Source organism: Prionailurus bengalensis, chromosome B3 (assembly GCF_016509475.1).
Source record: "Prionailurus bengalensis isolate Pbe53 chromosome B3, Fcat_Pben_1.1_paternal_pri, whole genome shotgun sequence".
Classification (NCBI taxonomy): Eukaryota; Metazoa; Chordata; class Mammalia; order Carnivora; family Felidae; genus Prionailurus; species Prionailurus bengalensis.
The window spans coordinates 24,415,914-24,438,955 of record NC_057355.1 but is presented as its reverse complement, the minus strand read 5'-3'; the positions used below and the strand labels follow the sequence as shown (position 1 = coordinate 24,438,955).

General features: G+C 37.6%; 1 protein-coding gene across 5 annotated transcripts in view; it reads left to right on the top strand.

The window, feature by feature from the left end:
* UBE3A (ubiquitin protein ligase E3A) overlaps positions 1-10,358 on the top strand; it is a 95,802-nt gene extending 85,444 nt beyond the window's left edge. For all 5 annotated transcript variants that reach the window (XM_043554889.1, XM_043554892.1, XM_043554888.1 and 2 more), the window contains 2 exons: positions 5,750-5,893; positions 6,910-10,358. In XM_043554889.1, coding sequence (XP_043410824.1) covers positions 5,750-5,893; positions 6,910-7,030 — 265 coding nt within the window. In that variant the 3' untranslated portion in view covers positions 7,031-10,358. The remainder of the gene's footprint in view (positions 1-5,749; positions 5,894-6,909) is intronic.
* Positions 10,359-23,042: the final 12,684 nt, after the last annotated feature.

Sequence of the window (23,042 nt, the reverse complement as noted above, 5' to 3'; positions counted from 1 at the left end):
TAATAATTTGATATTGTTCCACATGAACCTGGGTTTCTGTTGTTTTTGTTTCTCTGTTTTGTCTCTTGTTCGGTTTATTATTCTCTGTCATCTTTACTATTGACCCTATCTGGTATTTTTCTCTTACTGTATTTTTCAGTTCTATAATTTACATTTAGCTCTTTTTTTTATTATTATTATTTTAACTTCTGTTTCTTTCCTGAGATTTTTCTATTATTTCACAAGTGAAACATTTTGTGGGTTGTGGTTCCAGTGACAAATTTAGTTTTCCAGAGTTGTGGCACTATTCCTGTCTGCTTTATTTATATCATTCCATGGGGGCTCCCAATACATGATGGTGTTGTTTGAGGGGGCTGAAATGAGCTGCTTCACCAGGCCAAGTTGCATGATGTCTTAGGCCCATGGGGCTGGAGAGCTCTTCCTGCGGATCTTTGTTAGCGGATCTTTCAGTGTACTTTATTCTCTATAGAGACATCATTCTTGTGTGTGCGCGCACACACACACACACTATTCTCTCTCTAGTAACAGCTCTTTTAGTGTTTGTGATTTTTTTCCTGTTGTTCATTACTTTTAAGTGGAATGAGTTTTGTCATATTTGCAAGAGGGAGAGATAGGCCAGGCAGCTTTTCATGCTTCAGGAAGGCTCTGTACATTTTACTTTTGCAAAATGATAAAAATATATACATATATGTATATGTATATATGTATGATCTTGCATTTTCTGAAACTTACCTATTCTCTTCCCATTTATTTGACTTTTTCTTGTTTGTTTTTTTTTTCTTGATTTGGTCAGTTTGGACCTATGTCCAGCAGTTTCTCCTCAGTTTAAAAAAGAATTTTAGTGTTCGAGAGCTTTAAAGGCCCAGACCTTTCACTGTATCATGATCCCTTGTATTGGATAACTCTTTGAGCTGCTATTCTCAGACTAACATGTGATTTCCAGTGGGTTGGTGTTTTTGAGGTCCCATTGTTCTCAGGGCTGTAAGAAATGCAGTTGTCTTCCTTGTGCTTCTTCACCCACTGACACCGATACCAGCCAGGTCTTGTAGTGTCAGTGGTGTTCCTTTTCACTTACACGCAAGGATTTATGGGGGATATCTTGTTACCTAGTTTTATAGGTGCTCTCTGTAGGTCTTCTCTTTTGTCATCCACTTAGTTCTGATTTTATGGGAGAGATTAAGATTAGGACGATTGGAAAGAAAAGCAAAAACAAAATAACTGTGTTTCTGCCACCATCATTGTCCCAAAACCTCCTATCTGTCTCTCTTCTAATTTTTAGTATCAGTATTCTTGCCTGAATCCATTGTTTCACTGGGGGTTGCAAAATGGTGATTTAGGAAAAAAAATTTTTTCTGTTCATTCTGCATATATACCTGCCATTCTTTTTCCTCATCAATGGTTGCTATTTGATTACCTTGAGAAACAGTTCTACTGAAAAGGCATAATAAAATGTATTAAATATTTTAGAGTAAGGAGTTGATATAATTCAGTGATGACAAATGAGTTTGGATTTTAATTGGTGGGGTGAATTTGTTTCGTTTTGTTTTTTGGATTTTTTCTGAATATTGTTATGAACTCATGGACTTTTATATGTTGAGTGTGTTTCGCATTCATTATTCATAGTGATATTCAAACAGCTTAGTTTTGGTATGCTTTTAACATCACCTCATTACATTTTGAAATTTTTAGGTCACCCTTGAGCATTCTTAACTCAAGGTCTGAAATAAGCCATTTTATAAGAAATCGTATGGCTAAATACTATCATTGGGTGAAAGCAGTATAGATTATTAGGACATAGTGTTTATTTCTAACCTTTTGCTATTAGAAATAATGTGACAGTGAATCATCGTACATGGATTATTCCATATGTATGTATGGGTATCATTTAATTGCTAAAAATGGGATTGTTACATCAAATTGTAGATACATGTGTTTTTTTGCTAGGTAATGCCAAATTCTCCTTCACAGTAATTATAAGGTTTTGTACTCCCACCAACAATATATGAGTATCCCTTTTCCTACAGTTTCCCAAATCCAGTGTGGTGTTTAAACTCTGATGTTTACCTGTCTGCCAGTTAAGAAATGGTAATTTGTGTTTTCCTCAATATGTATGAGAATGGGCATCTTTTCTTGTACTTAGGAGCTATTTGTATTCTTTATAGTCTTACTCCTTTTCCTGCTCAGTTATTGGTTATTTTCTTTGTTTTTAGAAACTTTATATGTTAGATTAGCTGTTTAGCCCTAATAAATTTGCAAATATATTTTTACGAGTTTATCTTTTGACTTTGCTTAGGTTTTTGTTTTTGTTTTTTGCCAAGTAAAAGCTTTTATGTTTATGTAGTTAAAAATAGTAATCTTTTTCTGTATTCTGCTTTGGTGCATATTTCTTTAGGTTTTTGTTTGTTTTGTTTTTGTTTTTTGTGGGGTTTTTTTGTTTGTTTAGTTTTTTAAATTCATTTTTCTTGTTCTTTTGTTTCTGATCTCTGTGTCCCTAGTAGAAATGTTGTTTATGCTGTTTCTCCTTTGGTCACCTTATATATTAACCTTCTGTTTCCAAATTTATGTTCATATTTCTTGAGTATGTTTGAGTATTCCCATTTCTGTTTCAGATTTGTTCATTCCTGATCTTTGTATTTCCGATTAATGGTGTTCTTTTCTATCTTCATATTGGAATGTGGGAATTACACAGTTTGCATTCTTCACAACTGAATTTTTCAAGAATACATTTTTTCTGCTAGGAATTTAGCTTCTTATTTGTTATACTTGTTTCATAATATCTTTATTTGGACTTTGGAATTATGTTTTTCTCATTTATGTTTCTATTGGTTGGATTTTTCTGACCTATTAGTAGATCTCATGGGGGAGTAGAGAGAAGTTTGGGTGGCTTTAGTGGTCTTTTGATCGAATAGTCCCTCTTTTCTGTTGTGCAATTTCTTTAATACATGGTTATGTGGCCTACCACCTTCTGATTCTTCAGTTCCATCTTGTTTAATTAGGACCTTTTTCATTAGCTGCTTCCATCCCTTTTTTTTTTTAGGTTTTTTTTTTTCAATGTTTATTTATTTTTGAGTGAGACAGAGACAGAATGAGAGTTGTTTAGCAGCAGAGAGAGAGAGGGAAACACAGAATCTGAAGCAGGCTCCAGGCTCTGAGCTATCAGCACAGAGCCCGATGCGGGGCTCGAACTCTCACAAGCCGTGTGAGATCATGACCTGAGCTGAAATCGGACGTTCAACCAACTGAGTCACCCAGGCATTCCTGCTTCCATCCCTTTATAACCAGAAGCTACTTTCAAGGGACACTTATGCCTCCCAGGGTGCTCCCCATCCCTTCCAGGTAGCATGCCTGTCATTTATAATCCCTGATACTTTTCTAAGACCCTTCCTTTTAGCCACTTTGTTGCCAGTGCTCTTACCTATCCTTAGTAGTTCACTCTTGGGGTGGGGCTCTGCCCTTCTGGGGTGAACTGTAACCTGTGTTATTCTTCTGTACACCCCCCTCTTCCATAGTGCTCCTGCTGGACTCTGCTAGTTTGGGCTCAGGTGTTCGTACTCCAGCTGATATGTCAGTTGGGAGTTTGCTGCTCTGTTTTCCTGGTTTTAATCTAAGCATAGGTTATGAGTGTTTCTATCAGATTTTCTCTCATTTTTTATCTGAATAGGTTTAAGGAGATATAAATGAGATGTGATCCATGCAGCCACCACTTAAGGAAGAAATGCAGAAGCCTCTCTTTCATGTTTGGTTTTCTAAATAGTTGCATTCCTAACCAGAATTTTAATATAGAACATAACACTAAGAGAAGAATTTTGTCAATAAGTGTTTTCATTATATAAACTGATGGTAACTCCAATATTTTAAATTCCTATTTTTTAGAAAGAACCAAGTAAATAAGAAGCCATGCTGATAAGGATACCTTTGTATCTGCCTTTTTAGGTATGACTGGTTCCTTGTAGTGTGCAGGATACCTATTCTGCCCTGACAGCTCTAGGCTATAGGAAACTTATTTTTTCTTGTCAGCCAACCAAAAGTGATGATCTAAACTGTGGGGTGATTTTAGCTGTTCCTGAAAGATGCACCTGCAAGTTCCGTGTCTAATTTCCTGTTGTTACAATGTAGTTCTTTATTGTTTTCTCTAGGGGAGTGGGAGGTTTACTGGGACTGAGGGGTAGGGAGGATGTTAAGAGTGTCAGGGAAAAAAAGTAGGAAGACTTTGAAGGGAGCCAAGAAGTCTAATAAAGCTGCTAACCTGTGTCAGAAGTATTGGCATTGCACCAACAAAAATGCCAGCATTTTGATAATAGAAATTGTATCCTGGAATATTAGAATATCGAAAACTGGAATTATAATTACATGTGTAGGGAGTGTGATCTTTTCTGCTAAGATTCTGGAAAGAGCCTTTCAAATAAATATTAAAATGTACTCTTCGATCAATTTAAAAAAACATTTTAAATTTTTTTCTAAAATCTTGAATTTTTTTTTAGCTGAGAATTAGTATATATGTTAAATTTATGGATATCTCAGTATTCGAACAAGTATGCCAAGATTGCTTTTAATGAGCTACATTTTTTGGTTTTGTTTTTTTTTTAATGTTTATTTTTCAGAGATAGAGCATGAGTGGGGGAGGGGCAGAGAGAGAGGGAGACACAGAATCTGAAGCAGGCTCTAGGCTCTGAGCTGTCAGCCCAGAGCCTGACACAGGGCTTGAACCCACAAGCCGTGAGATCATGACCTAAGCTGAAGTCGGAGTCGGACGCCCAAATGACTGAGCCACCCAGGCGCCCCCATTTTGTTTTTAGAGTGATTATAACAACATGAATTTTATCACATAGGTTTTAGGAATGCCAGGGACCAAATCATTCTCTTAAAATAATTGCATGTAAGTAGTGTCCTCCAGGGGCGCCTGGGTGGCTCAGTCACTTAAGTGTCTGACTTCAGCTCAGGTCATGATCTCATTGTTTGTGAGCACAAGCCTCACATAGGGCTCTGTGCTGACAGCTCAGAGCCTGGAGCCTGCTTTGGATTCCCTCTTTCTTTGCCCTTCTCTTTCTCTCTCTCTTTCCTCTCTCTCTCTCTCTCTTTCTCTCTCTCTCTCTCTCTCTCTCAAAAATAAATATTTTTTTAAAAATTAAAAAAAAATTATCTTCCATCCCCACTTCCATAACACGTGAAGTCAAAAATGTTCTAGTTTATATAAAAGTATGTTTTTGTATTACTGCTATTAGGGGTGTGTGTGTTTCTTTTTATTTTGTCCTTAATCTCTTATCACCTTTCCTCACCCCCAATGCCCAAAATTAAGTAAGGTAAGGGTAGACAAAGAGAATAAGGAAGTCAGGTGTGGAGGGCAATAAATAAAAATATATATACCCAAAGACATCTGGAGTTAATTTTTTAGAGTATTTCTTTTCACTTACTTTCATTTAACAGGATTTGGGTTTTGGATTTTGTCTTTACTGATTACTTTACTGATTCCTGATTATATACTGTGAGTATACCGTAGTTTACATAATTATTTCCTATTGGACACTTGGGTTTGCCGGTTAATGTTGTAAATAATATGATTTTAAAACTGTTTCCTTAAGATAAATTTGCATAAGTAATCCATAGATCCTAAATCACCAGGAGTTTAGGGTTTCTGATATTAACTTCCAGTTCATCTCCCTAATATGGTTTTAATAAGTCATAAACTCATATTAGTGTTAGTTGTAAATGAATGCCAAACTAAAATCAGTATTCTATCTTTTCTCCTTAGGGAGTTCTGGGAAATTGTTCATTCATTTACAGATGAGCAGAAAAGACTCTTCTTGCAGTTTACAACAGGCACAGACAGAGCACCTGTGGGTGGACTAGGAAAATTAAAGATGATTATAGCCAAAAATGGCCCAGACACAGAAAGGTAATTATTAAATTGTGACTATATACCAGAAACCTTACATTCCATATCACACATATGTGAACTGTCCAGTAGCTTCTGAGCACTTTTACAATTTTATATAGAACTCTCCAAATCACATGAAACATTAGTTCAGAGAATATTTTGCTGTTACTGTTTGAGGAAATTTTTAAAACAGTGGCCTAGTTCAAAATTATTACAGGGCTCACTTGATTTGGAATTTTACATATTGTTACGAATCATTCAGCTTTTAATTTCACAGTTTTTTAATTGAACACCCATATTATGTAATCTATTTAGGATGGTTAAGTTGAGGCTAAGAAAATTGTTCGGCACTAGATTTCATAATGTTGACATTTGAATCCAATTTCATAATCTTGACATTTGATTTTATTCTCTCTTCATTATAGAAGTTAACATTTTTTTTAATAAGAATCATACATACAGTAACCTATTTAAGGGTTTAAACGTATAGAAAAATTTCTATTAGTAGTCCACATTATTTGCTGTATGATGGCTTTAATGTTAATTTACTTATATTTGTTACAAGTCATTGATGTAGTCATATGGCCAAGAATATTTCTGGTTAGCATTAAAGAACACAGACTTTGAAATCTTAAAAACTGGGTTGACTGGGTTTGAATATTATCTCCATTTTAGAGTAACTTCTCAGTGATGTCCGCTCTGTAGTGGGGATAATACTTCCTCTGTAGGTTTATTGTGAGAAGATTTAGTTAAAACAGATATAACAGTTAAATACCTAAAACAATATCTGGGATGTCATAATAGCTTAGTGAATGCAGTGTTATCATCAGTCAGCAGCAGCATTAGTATTGAATGAACTGATACTTGGCAGTTGCACAGGAAAAGCAAAAAGTTTATCTTTGTGAGTTGCATTAATGTATAGTCTGCATTGCAAACCATCTCAACTATATATACCATCTAAAAGTAGGATCATTTAGTACTGGGCGTATTCTCCATGATTTATTTTCCTACCTTTTCCCCTCCTCTCTCTTTAGGTTACCTACATCTCATACTTGCTTTAATGTCCTTTTACTGCCGGAATATTCAAGCAAAGAAAAACTTAAAGAAAGATTGTTGAAGGCCATCACTTATGCCAAAGGATTTGGCATGCTGTAAAAAAAAAAAAAGAAGAAGAAGAAGAAAAAAATGAAAAAAGAAAAAAAAAAGGAAATTTAAAATTTTAATACATATAACAAGAGGGATAAAATTGGTGGTGATAGTGTCCCAGTACAAAAAGGCTGTAAGATAGTGAACCACAGTAGTCACCTATGTCTGTGCCTCCCTTCTTTATTGGGGATATATGGGCTGGAACAGCAGATTTCAGCTACTTATATGAACAAATCCTTTATTATTATTATTTTTTTTTTTTTTTTGGTGTGAAAGTGTTACTTATTCTTTCACTTGTATGTACAGAGAGGTTTTTCTGAATATTTATTTTAAGGGTTAAATCACTTTTGCTTGTGTTTATTACTGCTTGAGGTTGAGCCTTTTTGAGTATTTAAAAAATATATACCAACAAAACTACTCTCCCAAGGAAAATATTACCACCATTTGTAGACTGTGTAACCTTCAAGTATGTGCTATTTTGTCCCTGTATCTAACTCAAATCAGGAACTGTGCTTTTTTTTTTTTTTTTTAAACAATTTGCTTTGAAACTTGAAGTCTTGAAAACAGTGTGATGCAATTGCTGCTGTTCTAGTCCCCAAAGAGTTTTCTGTGCAAAATCTTGAAATCAATAAAGATGGAAGGGAGAACTTGGAATGTTTTAACTGCAGCCCTCAGAACTTTACTTTAGAAACAGCACAACAAATTAAAAACAACTCATGCCACAGTATGTCGTCTTCATGTGTCTTGCAATGAACTGTTTCAGTAGCCAATCCTCTTTCTTAGTATATGAAAGGACAGGGATTATTTTGTTGTTGTTGTTGTTGTTGTTGTTGTTGTTGTTATTGTTGTTGTTTTAAGTTTACTGGGGAAAAGTGCATTTGGCCAAAAGAAATGGTAGTCAAGCCTGTTGCAAGAAAGTTAGGAAGTTTGTTGTTTATTATAAACTCAAAGCATGTGAAAGTGCACTTAAAATAAATTTTTTATTAATTACTTATTACCTGCATTTTAAATAGACAATCCAAAGTCTTCCCTTCATGTTGCCATCATCTTGTCTAATCAGCCATTTTATCAAGGCACATGATCAGTGTTGCAACATAATGGAAAGGATGGCTATTGTGCCTTGTTTTACCTAATCATACATTAAGCAGACCTGGAAATGAATGGAACTATTACTCTTAAGTCCTATCTACATTGTATATCCCCAAAGATTAAGTTTTACTTCAAAAAGTAAGTGTTAAATATTACTTTCATGTACTATGGAAAAGTACAAATACGTTTAAATTACTGGAAGTTCAGAAGTAAGTAGTTTCCCCTTTCTAGTCTTATGTGTCTGTGGTGTTAATTTGTTTTATTGCAATATAAAATAAAAGGATTATGTATTTTTAACTAAGGAGAAACATATTGATATATCCTTTTACTACAAGCTACATACAGCTAATGTGCTGAGCTTGTGCTTTGATGATTGTTTTAACAGACTACGATCAGCTGATGATTTGTTTGCAATTGACAGGAAAAATACAGCTTTTCAAATCACTGGAGGGGAAAAAGGATGTCTTTGAGGATTATTTTAATTATTTTAGTAATTGAAACACATCTGTTATGTACCATATTGCTAAATAAAGCAGTAACATTTTTCATCATAATTTAGTGGAAAAAGAAAATAATGCTTTCCATCTTGTGATAAGGTAACGTTTTTGTTTTTTGTTTTTTTCTGGGCCAGCCTTTAGAACACTGTTAAGGTATGTACACTACCTTGATGCAAGGGACTCTCATGCTACTACAGTTATCTTAAAGAGTGTCTCATCCATGTGCTTGTGTATAATGAAAGTGAGAAGGAGAGAAATAAAATACTCTGGGGGCATTTTATAATAAATTCGTGAAGAAATGTGTGCTCTTCAGTTCTCAAATTCTATTATCACAGTATTGAAGTTCTACAATTGTATTAATATATCTGTATGAAGTCTGTGAATGGTAATTGAGTATAGGTTATCAGATATAGAATTCACATCAAATAGACTTTTAACAAACAGTTCAAAATAAACCTACCCTTAAAAATATTCTAAGAGAAAAAGTCATTGGTTGTCCATAGTAGCCTCTCACTTGCTTAATAATTATCCTGGGCATGTTACCACTTCTTATCATTGCCTCCTGTTCACTACTGTTTACCAGAATGCCACTGAACAATATCTCAAGGAAGAGGAAAACAGAAATTTTGACTAATGACTACTTACTCTACCCCAAATGTCATATTATTAAAGCACATTTTTGCCTGGACACTCTTACATATTTTGGTTATCTGTCAATCAGCCTACAGTCTCCCAAGAAGTTCTGGGACAAAATGAACCATAAACTAAAAAATGAAATTTCCAAATGGAAACTTTGTGTTTAATATTTTATTATTTTAGAAAATTCCAAACATGCAATATAAAAATACATCTTGAAGCCAAATTTTCCCGGAGCCTGGCAGCTTCAGCAAATGAGTTAGATTTCCTGACCCTATACTGTATACTACTTTCCTGGGTTGTGGTTAATTGTGTGATAAAATACAATTACAACTTCCGTAGCCTCATTTGGGGATACAAACTTGTGTAGGAAAGATAAATATCCAAACAAAAAACTTGAAAATGAGGCTTCAAACTGAACTGCTGATGTTATTCATTCATAGTTGTGACCTAGCAATGTCATTCCCTTTCCTATAAGAACACAACTGTGCTGGGGTTTTAAGCCCCTTTGGGATTTTTCTCAGTTTCATAGTCTGTTACAGGAAGGACTGTTTTCCTGAGGCTACTCTATTTGTAGTCTTGATCTCCTTGCTATCTATCTATCCATCCTGTCATCTATCTATCTAATCTATCTTTTTTTTTTTTACCTTAGCACCTTTTTTACCTTCCATAGCTTCTTAAGGAACATCTCTACCCCTCCCACCCCTTCCCTGAGCCACCAAAGAATTCAAAAACAAGCTTCTATTTTACTCCCTCTTGTCTTCCTCTACTCAGTGTCATTAGTCTATAAAGAATTTCCTGGGGAGGACAGAGTGTCAAATGCAAAGTCCCAAAGCTTTTTCCTCTTCCCTGTTCAAATCCAGTAGATTGGCTTTTGTTAAAAAAAAAAAAAAAAAGATTTTAATGCAAATGTCTGTGAGAAATGCTGCTAATCCATTTCTGTCCTACTGAAAATGCTGTCCTGAAGAATGCTCATAACCTGAATTGCCAGTAAGGGCTCTAATCTTGCCAACAACTTGAACTTAATTTGCCTGTTACTTGGTTCCTTTTTTTGGTTGGATGTATACTGTCCAGATCTTGGGTGGATACTATAATTAAGGTTCTTGTCTTGCCCAGTTCTCTCTGGTCAACCTCAACGACTCCTTAAGATTCTTGCCTAAATCCCTATTTTCTGTTCAGACCCTAGCCCCAGGATATCTTTCTGGCATCTCAAAGTCAATACCAAAACTTAATCTTGCATCTCTACCTATTGTTTCTCCCTTTAAAGGGTCACTTTCAACCCTGTCACCAAAATCCTTCCTCCCTCAGTTGTCACAGCTTGTATCCGCTCTTTTCCCTCCTATCTTCCCAACTGTTCATTCCACCATCCTACTTCCTTTCAGGTCCTGGTCCATTGAATCACCTGGTTGCTCTTGGTAGCTTTCTAACTAGCCACCCTGACTGTAACCTCTTCCAGTCTTTTTCATTCTGCTAAAATGCAGTTTTGCTTATTTAAATAACTTCTGCCTCAAAATTTATTCCCATTAGAAATATTCCTCAAGCTTGGTGTCTAAAACCCTCCATAGACTGAGCCCCACATACTTTTCCACTTTTGCCTTCTATTATGGGCACTTCTCTCCCTGCATCCCCACCCAGCATCTACATTTGTGCCTAATCATTTTTATATTTCTCAAATACCCTTCAAAACCAAAATTTAAAAAGTACCTCACCCATAAAAACTTCATTGACCCCCAAAGTGCTCATGTGACCTCACAGCAGCCCACGCTCTCATGGTAGCACAGCATGGTGGGGCACATTTCTTTTTTGAACAGTGAGGGGTGAATGGAATTTTCCCCCCATAACCATTACCTAGAATGTGTGCCAATTCATGGTAAAGGTTATGGGGTTTTGTTTTGTTTTGTTTTTTATCATCTCTCCACCAGCTTGTCACTACGTGAATGATTGAAAATGACTCAGCATGCAATAGAATGTTCAATGTAGCTTCCTGTTTTTTCACTAAAGGTGGCCTCTGCCTCCTTGTCTTCCCACACTTCTCCCCCGCAAAAAAGGCTTTTTTAGGGGTGCCTGGGTGGCTCAGTCAGTTGAGCCTCCTACTTCGGCCAGGTCATGATCTCATCGTTCGTTGAGTTTGAGCCCCACGTCGGGTTCTGTGCTGACAGCTTGGAGCCTGCTTCAGATTCTGTCTCCCTGTCTGCCCCCACCCCGCTCACGCTCTGACTCTCGAAAATAAACATTAAAAATAAAAGGTTTTTTTTTTTTTTTTTTTGAATATTTTAATGTTTTGTGACTGAAGGACTTTTCTCCTTGGGGCAGTGTCTCCCCAGAATCACTGGCTGTGTTTCGACTCATGGAAAGATAAATTAGTGAGAGGGGGAGGATGAAAAGGACAGATTCCTTGAGAGCAAGAATATGGGACTTTCCCAGCCCTGCCGTTTGGATGTGCTCTGACAACGAGAAGCTTCTGTGCAGCCTTGCTGTGGCCACATTCCTTTCCCAGTGGAGATGGAGGCAGGGATCACATCATCCCACTGTTGCCAGCTCCTCCTGTCTATCAAGGAGCAATCTGCCAAATACTATACATTTATACTAAATGAAGCACCACGATGAATGCCTGTTTTTCCCAGAACCTCATTACCATTACTACAAGTCAACCATCAAGTCAGGATTCTTAAGTGCATTTGAGCAGGATGTGGAATAATTATCCTAGCTATCTTCTGGTCTTTAAGAAACCATAGAAAATGGGATAAGCATGTGACTGGTAAAGGTACACAGCTGTTGAGGGTGCAGCCTTCAGAGTCAAATGACTGGTTCTCAGTCCTGGCCCTGTCCTGCCCTCAGCTTGGATTCTGATATCCAAGCTTACCTCATTGCTGGTTATCAGGATTCAGCAAAGTTGAGATAACAGAAGCTAGATAGCCTTATGCAAAACATCCTGAGAGACTGAGATTCTCAATAGTTGCCAATTAAGAGCAGAGTCCATGGAGAAGTTGAAGATAATTTATAGTGAAGATTTCTTTGGCAAGAGTTGACCCTCCCTCATCCAATAAAATTCACCATTTTAATGTGCGCAATTAGTTGCTTTTAGAATATTCACAAAATTGTGCAACTATCACCATTTTATACAAAGCATTTTTATCACTGTAAAAAAAATAAAATTCCTGTACCCATTAGAGTGGCTGTTTATTCTCCCCTCACTACTTCCCCAATCCCACCCCCACCCCCCCACCTCCCACCAAAGCCCCTGGTAACCGCCAATCTTTCTGTCTATAGATTTGCCTACTTGGGACATTTCATGTCAATGGAATCGTGCAATATGTGGCCTTTGTATGACTTTTTTTCCCACTTAGAACAATGTTTTCAAGGTGCATCTATGTTGCAGCATGTATCAGTACTTCATTTCTTTCTATGGCTGAATATTTCATTGTATTTATATGCCATATTTTGGTCATTCATTTGATGGATATTTGTGTTATTTCTGCTTTATGGCTATTATAAATACTACTACTATGAACATTTGTGTACAGGTTTTTATGTGGACCTAAGTTTTTATTTCCCTTGGTTATGTACATAGGAGTGAATTGCGGAGTCATATGCCTACTCCTCTCAAGGAAGTATCAAACCTTTCCAAAGTGGCTGTTAACTGTTTCCACCAACTGTGTGTAAGAGTTCCAATTTCTCTATATCCTGGCCAACACTTATTATTGACATTTTGATTCTAGCCATCCTAGTGGGAATGAAGTATTTCATGGTTTTGATTTACATTTCCCTAATGACTAATAATGTTGAGCATCTTTTCATGTGCTTTTTGGACATTTGTTCATCTTTGGAGAAATGTTTATTCAGATCCTTTGCCCATTTTTTAATTGGGTTCTTTTTATTGCTGAGTTCTTTATTCTAAATGCAAGTCCCTACCCACGTAAATTACTTGCAAATATTTTCACCCATTCTTTGGATAGTATTTTCACTTTCTTGATGGCGCTCTTTGAAGCAGAAAATTTTTCAATTTTGGTGATGTCCAAATTCTCTATTTTTTCTTTTGAGACTTGTGCTTTTGGTGTCATATCTTTCTTTTTTTTTTCTTAATGTTTATTTCTGAGAGAGAGAGAGACAGAGCATGAGTGGGGGAGGGGCAGACAGAGAGGGAGACACAGAATTGGAAGCAGGCTCCAGGCTCAGAGCTGTCAGCATAGAGCCCGAAGTGGGGCTCGAACTCACAAACCGTGAGATCATGACCTGAGCCAAAGTCGGTCGCTCAACTGACTGAACCACCCAGGTGCCCCAAGTGTCATATCTTAAAAAAAAAAAAATTTACCTAATCCAAGTCATGAATATTTATACTTGTTTTCTAGTAAGTGTCTTATAGTTTTAGGTCTTTGATCCATTTTTGCATATTGTGCATTGTAGGAATCCAGCTTTGTTCTTTGGCTTGTGGATGTCCAGTTGTCCAAGCCCAGTTGAAAAGATTTGTTTACCTATGATGGTCTTGGCACCATTATTGAGAAATGATTGACCATAAATATAAGACTTTATTTTTTGGACTTGCATTGTCGTTATGCCAGTGCCACACTGTCTTATTACAGCTTGATTGCTATAGCTAGGTTTTGAATTTGAGATGTGAATCCCCCAACTTTGTTCTTTTTCAAGATCACTTTGTTTATTTGAGGTCCCTTGCAGTTCCACATGAATTTTATAATCAACAAAACACACAGCTAGAATTTTGATAGGGATTGTGCTGTGTTTTATAAGGAATATTGCTATTTTAACAATATAAAGTTTCCCAATCCATGAACATGGGATGTCTCTCCATTTGTTCAGGTCTTTAATTTTTTTCACTGATGTTTCGTAGGTTTCAGTGTACAAGTCTGGTCTTCTTTGGATGTTTTCCTAAGTTGTTATTTTTGATGCTATTACTATAAATCTTTTTTCTAAATTTTATTTTTGGTTTGTTCATTGCTAGTATGTAAAATATAATTTTTGTATATTGATCTTGTATTCTGCAGCTTTTCTGTATTTATCTGTTTATTTTATTCCTTAGGAGTTCGTACACACAACATCATGCATCTGTGAATTTAAATAGTTTCACTTCTTCCTTTCCACTTTGGATTCTTTTTGTTTGTTTTTCATACCTACATACCCTGACTAGCACTTTTAGAATAACATTAGCTGGAAGTGGCAAGAACAGATATCTTTGTCTTATTCTTGATTTTAGGAGGAAAATATTCCATCTTTCACCAGTGAGTATGGTGTTAGCTGTGAGTTTCTCATAGATGCTTCAGGTTGACGAAATTTTCTTCTATTCCTAGTTTGTTGAGTGTTTTTATCAAGAAAGTATATTGGATTTTGTCAAATCATTCTTCTGTATCTAAGGGGGTATATTACATTGATGAATTTTAGTGTATTGAACCCACCGTGCATTCATGAAATAATCCTACTTGTCCATGGTACATAAACCTTTTTATATGGTCCTGGATTTGTTTTGCTAGTATTTTTTAAGAATATTTACATCTATGTTAATAAGAAATACTGATCTGTAGTTTTCTTGTTATATCTTTGCCTCGTTTTGATATCAGGGCAATACTTGTTCAAATACAGTTCAGATGAACTGCTTGGAGGCCTTGACCCTGTGATAAGATTGGGGGGAACACAAGGATGGTACTTGACTCTTCCTGGAAAGGGTCCTTGGGTAGGATGTGGCTGAAAGGACCTTTAACAACTGAATAAAGGGGTGCCTGGGTGGCTCAGTAGGTTAAGCATCCAACCTTGCTTCATCATGATCTAATAGTTCATGAGTTCGAGCCACACATCTGGCTCTCTGCTGTCAGCACAGAGCAGCTTTGGATCCTCTGTCTCCTCTTTCTGCCCCACCCCGCTCATTTGCTTATGCTATCTCTCACAAAAATAAATAAATAAACCAAAAAAAAAAAAAAGGCACATTCACAAATAATGGGGTTGACGTGTATGTTTCCCATTTGCTACATGTGGTTATAAGAGATGACCCATCTTGGAAATCACTTCACCTGTGGACTTCTTGCAGGGGGCCAGGTACCCTACATCTGAGTACCATAAAATACAGAAGTTGTGAGGGGAGGAGAAATGGGAACCTGCCAGCCTAACTAGAGATTCTCAGTTGGGGTTCCCAGTAGGATATATTTCATGGAGGAAAGCCATTAACCTCACCTCTTCCAACGGCTCAATACCCTATTATAGCTGCACAAAATGGATAAGGCAGAATCATTTTCTCTAATTCCTTCCCTTCTAGAAGGGCTGGAAATAGCTGTAAGTAAGAAGAAGGGTAAGGGGGGGGGGGGGAAGAGAAAAGAATCTGGTTGCTCACACACTTATCTTCAGGCTTCCCACCTAGAGGAAGACCTAAGTGAGAATTATGTTTTCAGTTAAGAGAGTTTCACTGGTGTGGACTTAATACCTAGAGATGTAGATGTTTGTTTCTTATCTGATAGTGACCAGAAAAAAAATTTTTTTTCTTCAGAGCCACGAGAGCCAGAGAGCAGGTTTGCAAAAACAAAAAAAAAAAGTTGTCTTTTGCTGCTCCACTCTCCCCTCGCCTATACACAAATACAGCCCTCATTATTTTTTTTTTAATTATTTTTTTTTTCAACGTTTATTTATTTTTGGGACAGAGAGAGACAGAGCATGAACGGGGGAGGGGCAGAGAGAGAGGGAGACACAGAATCGGAAACAGGCTCTGAGCCATCTGCCCAGAGCCTGACGCGGGGCTCCAACTCACGGACCGCGAGATCGTGACCTGGCTGAAGTCGGACGCTTAACCGACTGCGCCACCCAGGCGCCCCCAGCCCTCATTATTTAAATGAGTCTGTAAATCAGACCTATGGGAAGAACTTGGGACATGTAGGATGATGATAATATTTATGACAAGGAGAGTTTGCTACAGGAGATTTCAAAACCTGCCCCTCATCCTATTCCAACTGAAGTGTGAAGTTTTTTCCTTTCATTAACATTTAACAAATACCAATTGAATACTTGCCACGTTGCATGTTTGCTAAAGTGTTAGATTGATTCAAAACTGCTTTGCTCAATCAAAGAGTCTATTATAAGGAGATAATTTAATAGATCAGACATATGCAAACCACTAAGGGTTATAGAAGTATGTAAAAATATAATCTTAGCATTCAGATCCAAAACTTTTTCAGATAGGAGATAAGGGTTTAGGACAATCTTAACAGATGTGTAAATGTATACCAGGCAGATATATAGAGGGTGTTCAATATACCTGAGTATAGGGAATAAGTGTCAAGATGGGATTAGAAAGGACAATGATAGGTCAGGTCATAGAGGGCCTTGTAAACCATACCAAAGACTTTGGACTTTATTTTACAGACTTTGAGTAGCAAAGATAATCTGTTTTGCATTCTAAAGAACTACCACATTTCTGGTTTAGGTGACTGGGTAGATAGTGGGGTTGTTGGGTTCAAACAAGAGGAGCAGGTTTTGGAGGGAAAGCCAATACAGTACAGCTGGGGTTAGTTGTTTTAGTTGAAGTGTCTGAAAGATATGCAAGTGGAGTTGTTCAGAGAAAATTCAAAAAATATATGGATCTAGAAAAAAAGCCTACACAGGAGATAAAAATGTTGGCTCTTAAGATTACAGTTCATATAGTCCGACTTCAGCTCAGGGCATGATCTCGTAGATCATAAGTTTAAGCCCCTTGTTGGGCTCTGTGCTGACGTCTCAGAGCCTGGAGCCTGGTTCAGATTCTGTGTCTCCCTCTCTCTGCCCCTGCTCCACTCATGCTCTGTCTCTCTCTGTCTCTCAAAAACTGAATAAACATTAAAAAAAGAATGCTCCAAAAATTAAAGAATTCTATTGTGTTCTATTTCATTGTTTTCTATGTTAAATAATTGTGTTTTGGAATCTTAGCAGCTTATTGATGCTGGGGTTCTTACTTCTAGCTGAAAAAAAAATTTTTTTTTTTAGCCGAGAAAGATCACTCTTTTTAAAAGTCAATACCTTGGTAAAAACTTACTTCAAATAAAATGAGATTAATTCAAAAAAAAAAAAAAGATTACAGTTCATATAGGTCATAGCAGAACCCATAGGTAGGAACCAGAAAAAGGGAATAAAGGGAGGCAAGAAGAACGTGGTCAATATCCCCGGGAAATGGTAGCATTTGAGTTACACATGGAACTTTCAGTAAAGGAAAATTGTCATTATTATTAGTTTGCTTATTGCTATCTGTGCTCCACTAGAAATCAAGCTCTATGAAGGCAGGGACTTTGTCTTATTCATGGTTGTGCCCCCCATGTCAGTAGCAGAATGTAAACATGATTTATGGAGCTACACACCAACCAGACTGTCTCAGAAATTCCTTTTCATCCTCCCTTCTGTACCTTTGCACACCACTGGTGGACACCCACCCCTCAATCACAACTCTTCTTACAGATAAATCAGCTAAGTGAAAATATTTCAAAACTTTTGAAAGGTGATGTAATTGATTTTGGACTTTATATATCAATTGTTCACCTTTCAGGACCAATCATTGCCTGACACTGCTAGGTTTCATCTACTCAGTGGGCACGAAAAGGCACTGTAGTGAGATCAAATCTGTTGCTTGAGGCAAATAAGGCAGCCTTATCCCAGAGATAACACCAAGGGCAGGAAGATAACGTTCAAGTACTTCAAGCTAAAATTGAGTAAGACAATCCCAGCTTGCCACAACTCAACAGTGTATACTTGGGCCTGTCAAATGAAGTTATCTTCTTACCTAAAAATGCATTTCAAAATTGCTCCCAGTGTGCTTGCATTCAGCACCCAACCTGGTGAAAATGCCATTTGCCTTCAATATATATTATTAATAGGACTGACTTATTTTGCAGATTTAAATTGTGTTCTCCAAAATGTTCATCATCATTCCATAGTGCCTATCACAATGTATTATTTTGTTTGTTTCATTACTGCCTAACTCTGTCCTCAAATTGTAAGCTCCAGGACAGTAGAAACATGTCTATTTTGGTTTACTTCAATGTCCAGTACAAAACTATTGAAGGAATATATGAATGAAATTATATTTGCAAAGTCAAAGGGCCTGATTTGTCAACTGGGCTTCCAGATCTCTACAGAAACTACCAGTATAAGAATTGTCACTGGATATGTAGAAGGATCTTGGAGCTCTTCTGGCATTCAGGGGCTCCTCACACTTTCTTTCCATTGTTCAGGGACAGCATAATTCTTATGAATGTAGCTGGTTTGGAAAAGCAGTAAGAGGAAAACCAGTTTGTTTTCCACATATTTCTAAGAAGGTGGTGAGTAAATAGATCATATTTTCCTAAGCGACTTTACTTTTCAGAGAGCTTCTTTATTCCTCTCTATCTCATATCTCCATCTAGACTCCCCACTCTAAAATCACTCTTGTAATCATTTATTTAAGGATGTCTTTTTGTTTCTCGTGATAACCATCTGTGTGTTTTCAATACTTCTACTCAATAACCTATAGAGGAAATTGTTAAAATTCACATTGAAACCACATGAAGTGGATACAGTCATTTGGAACATCACAGACCATTGCAGTGTGTGACAAGAGTAGCCTCTGCCTGCAAATGGGCCTCATTTCAGCCATCTGATTTCACAGGTGACACTAAACCTGCGATTAATTAGTTACATGCTTTATAAAATGAAGTCCACTTTCTTAGATTACTTTTGCTGTCATCATGAGACTTAAATATTTAGGAAATACACAGAAATAACTTTTAAAGAGAGCCTTACCATTATGTAATTTAAGAAACAACAGATGAACATAGGGAAAGGGAAGGAAAAATAAGATAAAAACAGAGAGGGAGACAAACCATAAGAGACTCTTAAATACAGAGAACAAACTTAGGGTTGCTGGAGGGGTGCTGGATGGGGGTATGGGCTCAATGGGTGATAGGCATTGAGGAGGGCACTTGTTGGGATGAGCACTGGGTGTTACAAAAGGAAAAAAAAACCATTTAAATGTAAAATTCTCACTTTATGTATTTATCCCATTACTATCTAATTGATTATTAAAAACTTTTAACTGCCTTATGTTACCTCAGCAAAAAGTCTGAAATATTAACAGACCACTGGAAAGATCACTGGAGGGACAAGACATTTTATTTTGCTCAAGGGCAGTCATTCAGAATCTGTTTTTGTAACAAAGTAATTTGCATTGTGGAAATTTAGGGGTTAAAATGACCTAAAAGATCATATTACCTAACCCTCATTTTATAGATGAGGAAACAGATGTCAAACTGTGAAGCACTTTGCCCAAGATTACTCTGGCCATTGTATTCATGTAACTAAAGGTAGAAACCAGGCTCTGCCTCCCACTCCATGCTCCTTCCACATTATCAAGCCAGTTAACTTCAGCTTGCTTCAGTCAGTACTGTCTTTGTTTAACTAAATGTAAGGAGGCTCCCCATAAGAGGTTTCTCCCCATAAGAAAAAGATCTCTCCTAGTTTTCAAGTCAACTAGTGTTCATTTGTTTGTTTTTATTGTGAAAAGGTCAGAAATTAGAGTGAAGCTTCCATTCCCACTCCCTCCTCATGCCACTGAAGGAACAAATTTGCTAACATTTCCCAAATTATTGTCTTTGACTCTTTTTACAGTAAAAATAATATTGGCAAAAAGTTTCCCAGAATCATGTTCCTTTTGGATATTACTCATTGAAAAGTGTTATTTGGTGTAGAGATGAAGGCTGGTATGGAAAGTTCAAGATGCCCTGCTCCCAGTGCAGCCTGCCCATCATTTGCTGCCTGTGGGCTATGTTTGTCTCTGTGTCTCCAATTTAAGGGCTACAAGGGCCAGTTGTGATCCAGGTCCACTTTCTTACTGTTAAATCCTGTCTTGATGTCATGGTTTTATAGAAGAGGAAAAGCATTTTCTCTCTGAGTTCAGAAGCAGTTTGAGGTCAGGGGTAAGATTTTTGTTGTTGTTGTTAAGTTTTTGCTGAATGATAAATGGGTAGAAAGGGGAAGGGTACCTTTGGGAAAAAAATGTTTGCTTTAATGAGGGAATTGCTTCCAATTTGTTTTCTGATCTCTTCAAGAATGATTTTCTGCTCTCTTCCTGCACCATGCATTTTGATTACTGGATCATGCAGTACTCCCTCACTTCCTGTTTCCAAGGGACTGCTAGAAGAATAATCTTGAAAAAGAAAATGTGTAGGCTGCAGCAGACTTTGGATTCTGTTCTCCAGAGACTTAGCTCTTTCATTCATCAGAAACTCTTGCCTTAAAAGGATTTGGATCTCGGTCAGCAGTGCTGACCACTTCTTGGCCATGAGGATTGTTCCTGGGTCTTGGAATTTTCTCATTGGGGTGTTCCACACTTCTGTCTCCATACACTATGTATTTAAGAAACTTGCCTTTTGATTTCCTGCCATTAGCTGGATCTTGGAGATGACTCTGCACAATGCTTGATGTTCTGCTGGAGAAGTCCCTCATCATTCCTTCCCCCTCCAGGGGTGGCCTGCTGTCTAAGGGAAGCTTTCTCTGCCTTGCTTCCTGCTGTGGGCTACCCAGAGACTCTAAAGATAAAACCAGAGCTGGCTTGCCCTCCTTTCGGGAAGGAGACCTACTGATTTTTACAGTTGCCCTTACACTCTCTTTCTTGGAGTCTGCCTTTAAAGTCACCCTGGAAGCTGGCTGGGCCTCCACCTTCTTCATCAGACTACTGCTGAGGGGTGGGTAGAGCATGTTTTTGTCCAGACTGAGCCTGAAGAGCATCTTGTTCTTCTTCCACCCTCTCCTATTCTGGACTATTGCCTTCACTGCTGCCTCACTCTCATCCACCAAGGTAGAGGTGTAGTTGGACAACATATTCTTGGAGGTGAGCCGTTTGGCCAGGTCCTTGTTGCCCAGCAACTGGGCATGTGCCAGCTCTGACCTTTGGAGCTTCAAATGACATTGTTTATAAAAGACTTTCTGCTCCATTAGCTGGGCATTAGCTTCATATTTCTTCATGAACTCCAGAAAACTGAGTTTCTTTTTCAACAAATTCTCTTCTTTCCAGTTGAAAGACAGAATTGAGCAGGACTTCTCTCTTTCCTTAAGTTTTATGTTCTCTCCAACTGTGGAATAGTGTTTGTTTCCCTGATTGCTGATGCTGTCCAACAAGTTATAACAGTCGCTCTGCTGGTGGTTTCTCCATAAGATACCCAGTTGGACTTGGGGATCAGACATTTCTCAGTCCATCAGAGACCTGGCAGCCAATATTCTGTCAGCAGATCTGTGAGGGTGCCTAGTGACAAGTGGACACTATGATCAAAGGGTTCTATTCTGGGTTTTGGTGTTTGTTGTTAACTCCATAGATCATCAGGTTACACAGTCTGGTGGTCAACGCTCTTTCTAAGAACAGAGATTCTGGGAAACTTATTCATCAGCCTGTTTACTGCAAGCTCGGCTTCCACCTAAGAACTGTTCCTTTTCTAAGGGGGTGGGAGCTTGAAGGCCATCTGCTCTGTCTCTGTCTGATTGGACTGCATTGACAGGGGCCGGGCTGAATGTGTTTACTTTTTAGTAACTTAAAGATGTTACAGATTGTTTAAATTTAGTTCCCTCTATCTCCCTGACAGGTAGGGAATGGCCAGTAGGGAAGTTTTTAATAAGATTATTAACAGAGATATGAGATATAGAAGTATCATCTAATAGGAGAATGTTTATGTAAGTAAATGAAAAAGGTACTTTATATAGTCTTATTATGTGAACCTCTCAAGATGGAAGTGATCAGTTGGTTGAAATTGGACACCTTCATTAATTGTGATATAGAAGATTTTTTTTCAAAGATGAGACCTCCCAACAGCCAAACAAAAAAAGGGGGGGGGGAAGTATGGGAGAAATGGAGAAGGAAGAAGAGAAAATATAAATGAGGATACTCTTCTTGAAGGCACATCAACTATTAACAGTCTGCACCTAGATGCTGAGCTCAAAAGATTTGGTCCTAACTGGATGTTAGACTTTCTCTAGACAGCCTCAGACAGGGTGACAGTAGGGTGGGCCACAGAATCCCCTAGATAGTGCTGGTGCCAGCTTACAGAAGCCCTAAATTTTCAACCCCAGCTCTTATGCCTCAAACCATAGCCCCCTTTACATAAGTACCTTCAGATAAGCTGCTACATTTGTTCTACCAGGAATTTAATGTGTTTGTGACCCAGCCACTTTGCAACTCAAGACTGTTACTTATGAAGATTTCCTTCCTTCCTTCCTTCCTTCCTTCCTTCCTTCCTTCCTTCCTTCCTTCCTTCCCCTTCCCCCTTCCCTTTCCCTCTCCTCCTCCTCCTTCTTCTTCTTCTTCTTCTTCTTCTTCTTCTTCTTCTTCTTCATGACTGACCTTTTAACAACTATAATCTTCCTCTTCTTAGGTCCATTAATTGCCACCCATATAGTATGTAAATTATCCGTAAAAATATCTGTAAAATAATGTAAATTATTCTGTTTATTCCTATCCCTTTTATTCCTGTTTTCCAGGTCATTCTCAACTCTCCTCAAGAAATTAGACCCTGAGGTGCCCCGGGTGGCTCAGTCAGTTAAGCAACTGACTCTTGATTTTGGCTCAGGTCGTGGTTTCAAGTCCTGCATTGGGCCCCACACTGACAGTGCAAAGCCTGCTTGGTATTCTGTGTCTCTCCCTTTCTCTCTGCCCACCCACCCCCCATCTCTCAAAATTAATAAAAACTTTAAAAAAATGTAAAAAGCAGACACCAACTTCTTTTATCTAAACATTGTATTCCTAAAATAGTATGGAGTCTTCCTTTAGCCCAAGAAACCTTCTTGCAATCTTAAACTCTCCTGTTTGTTCTCCTTCT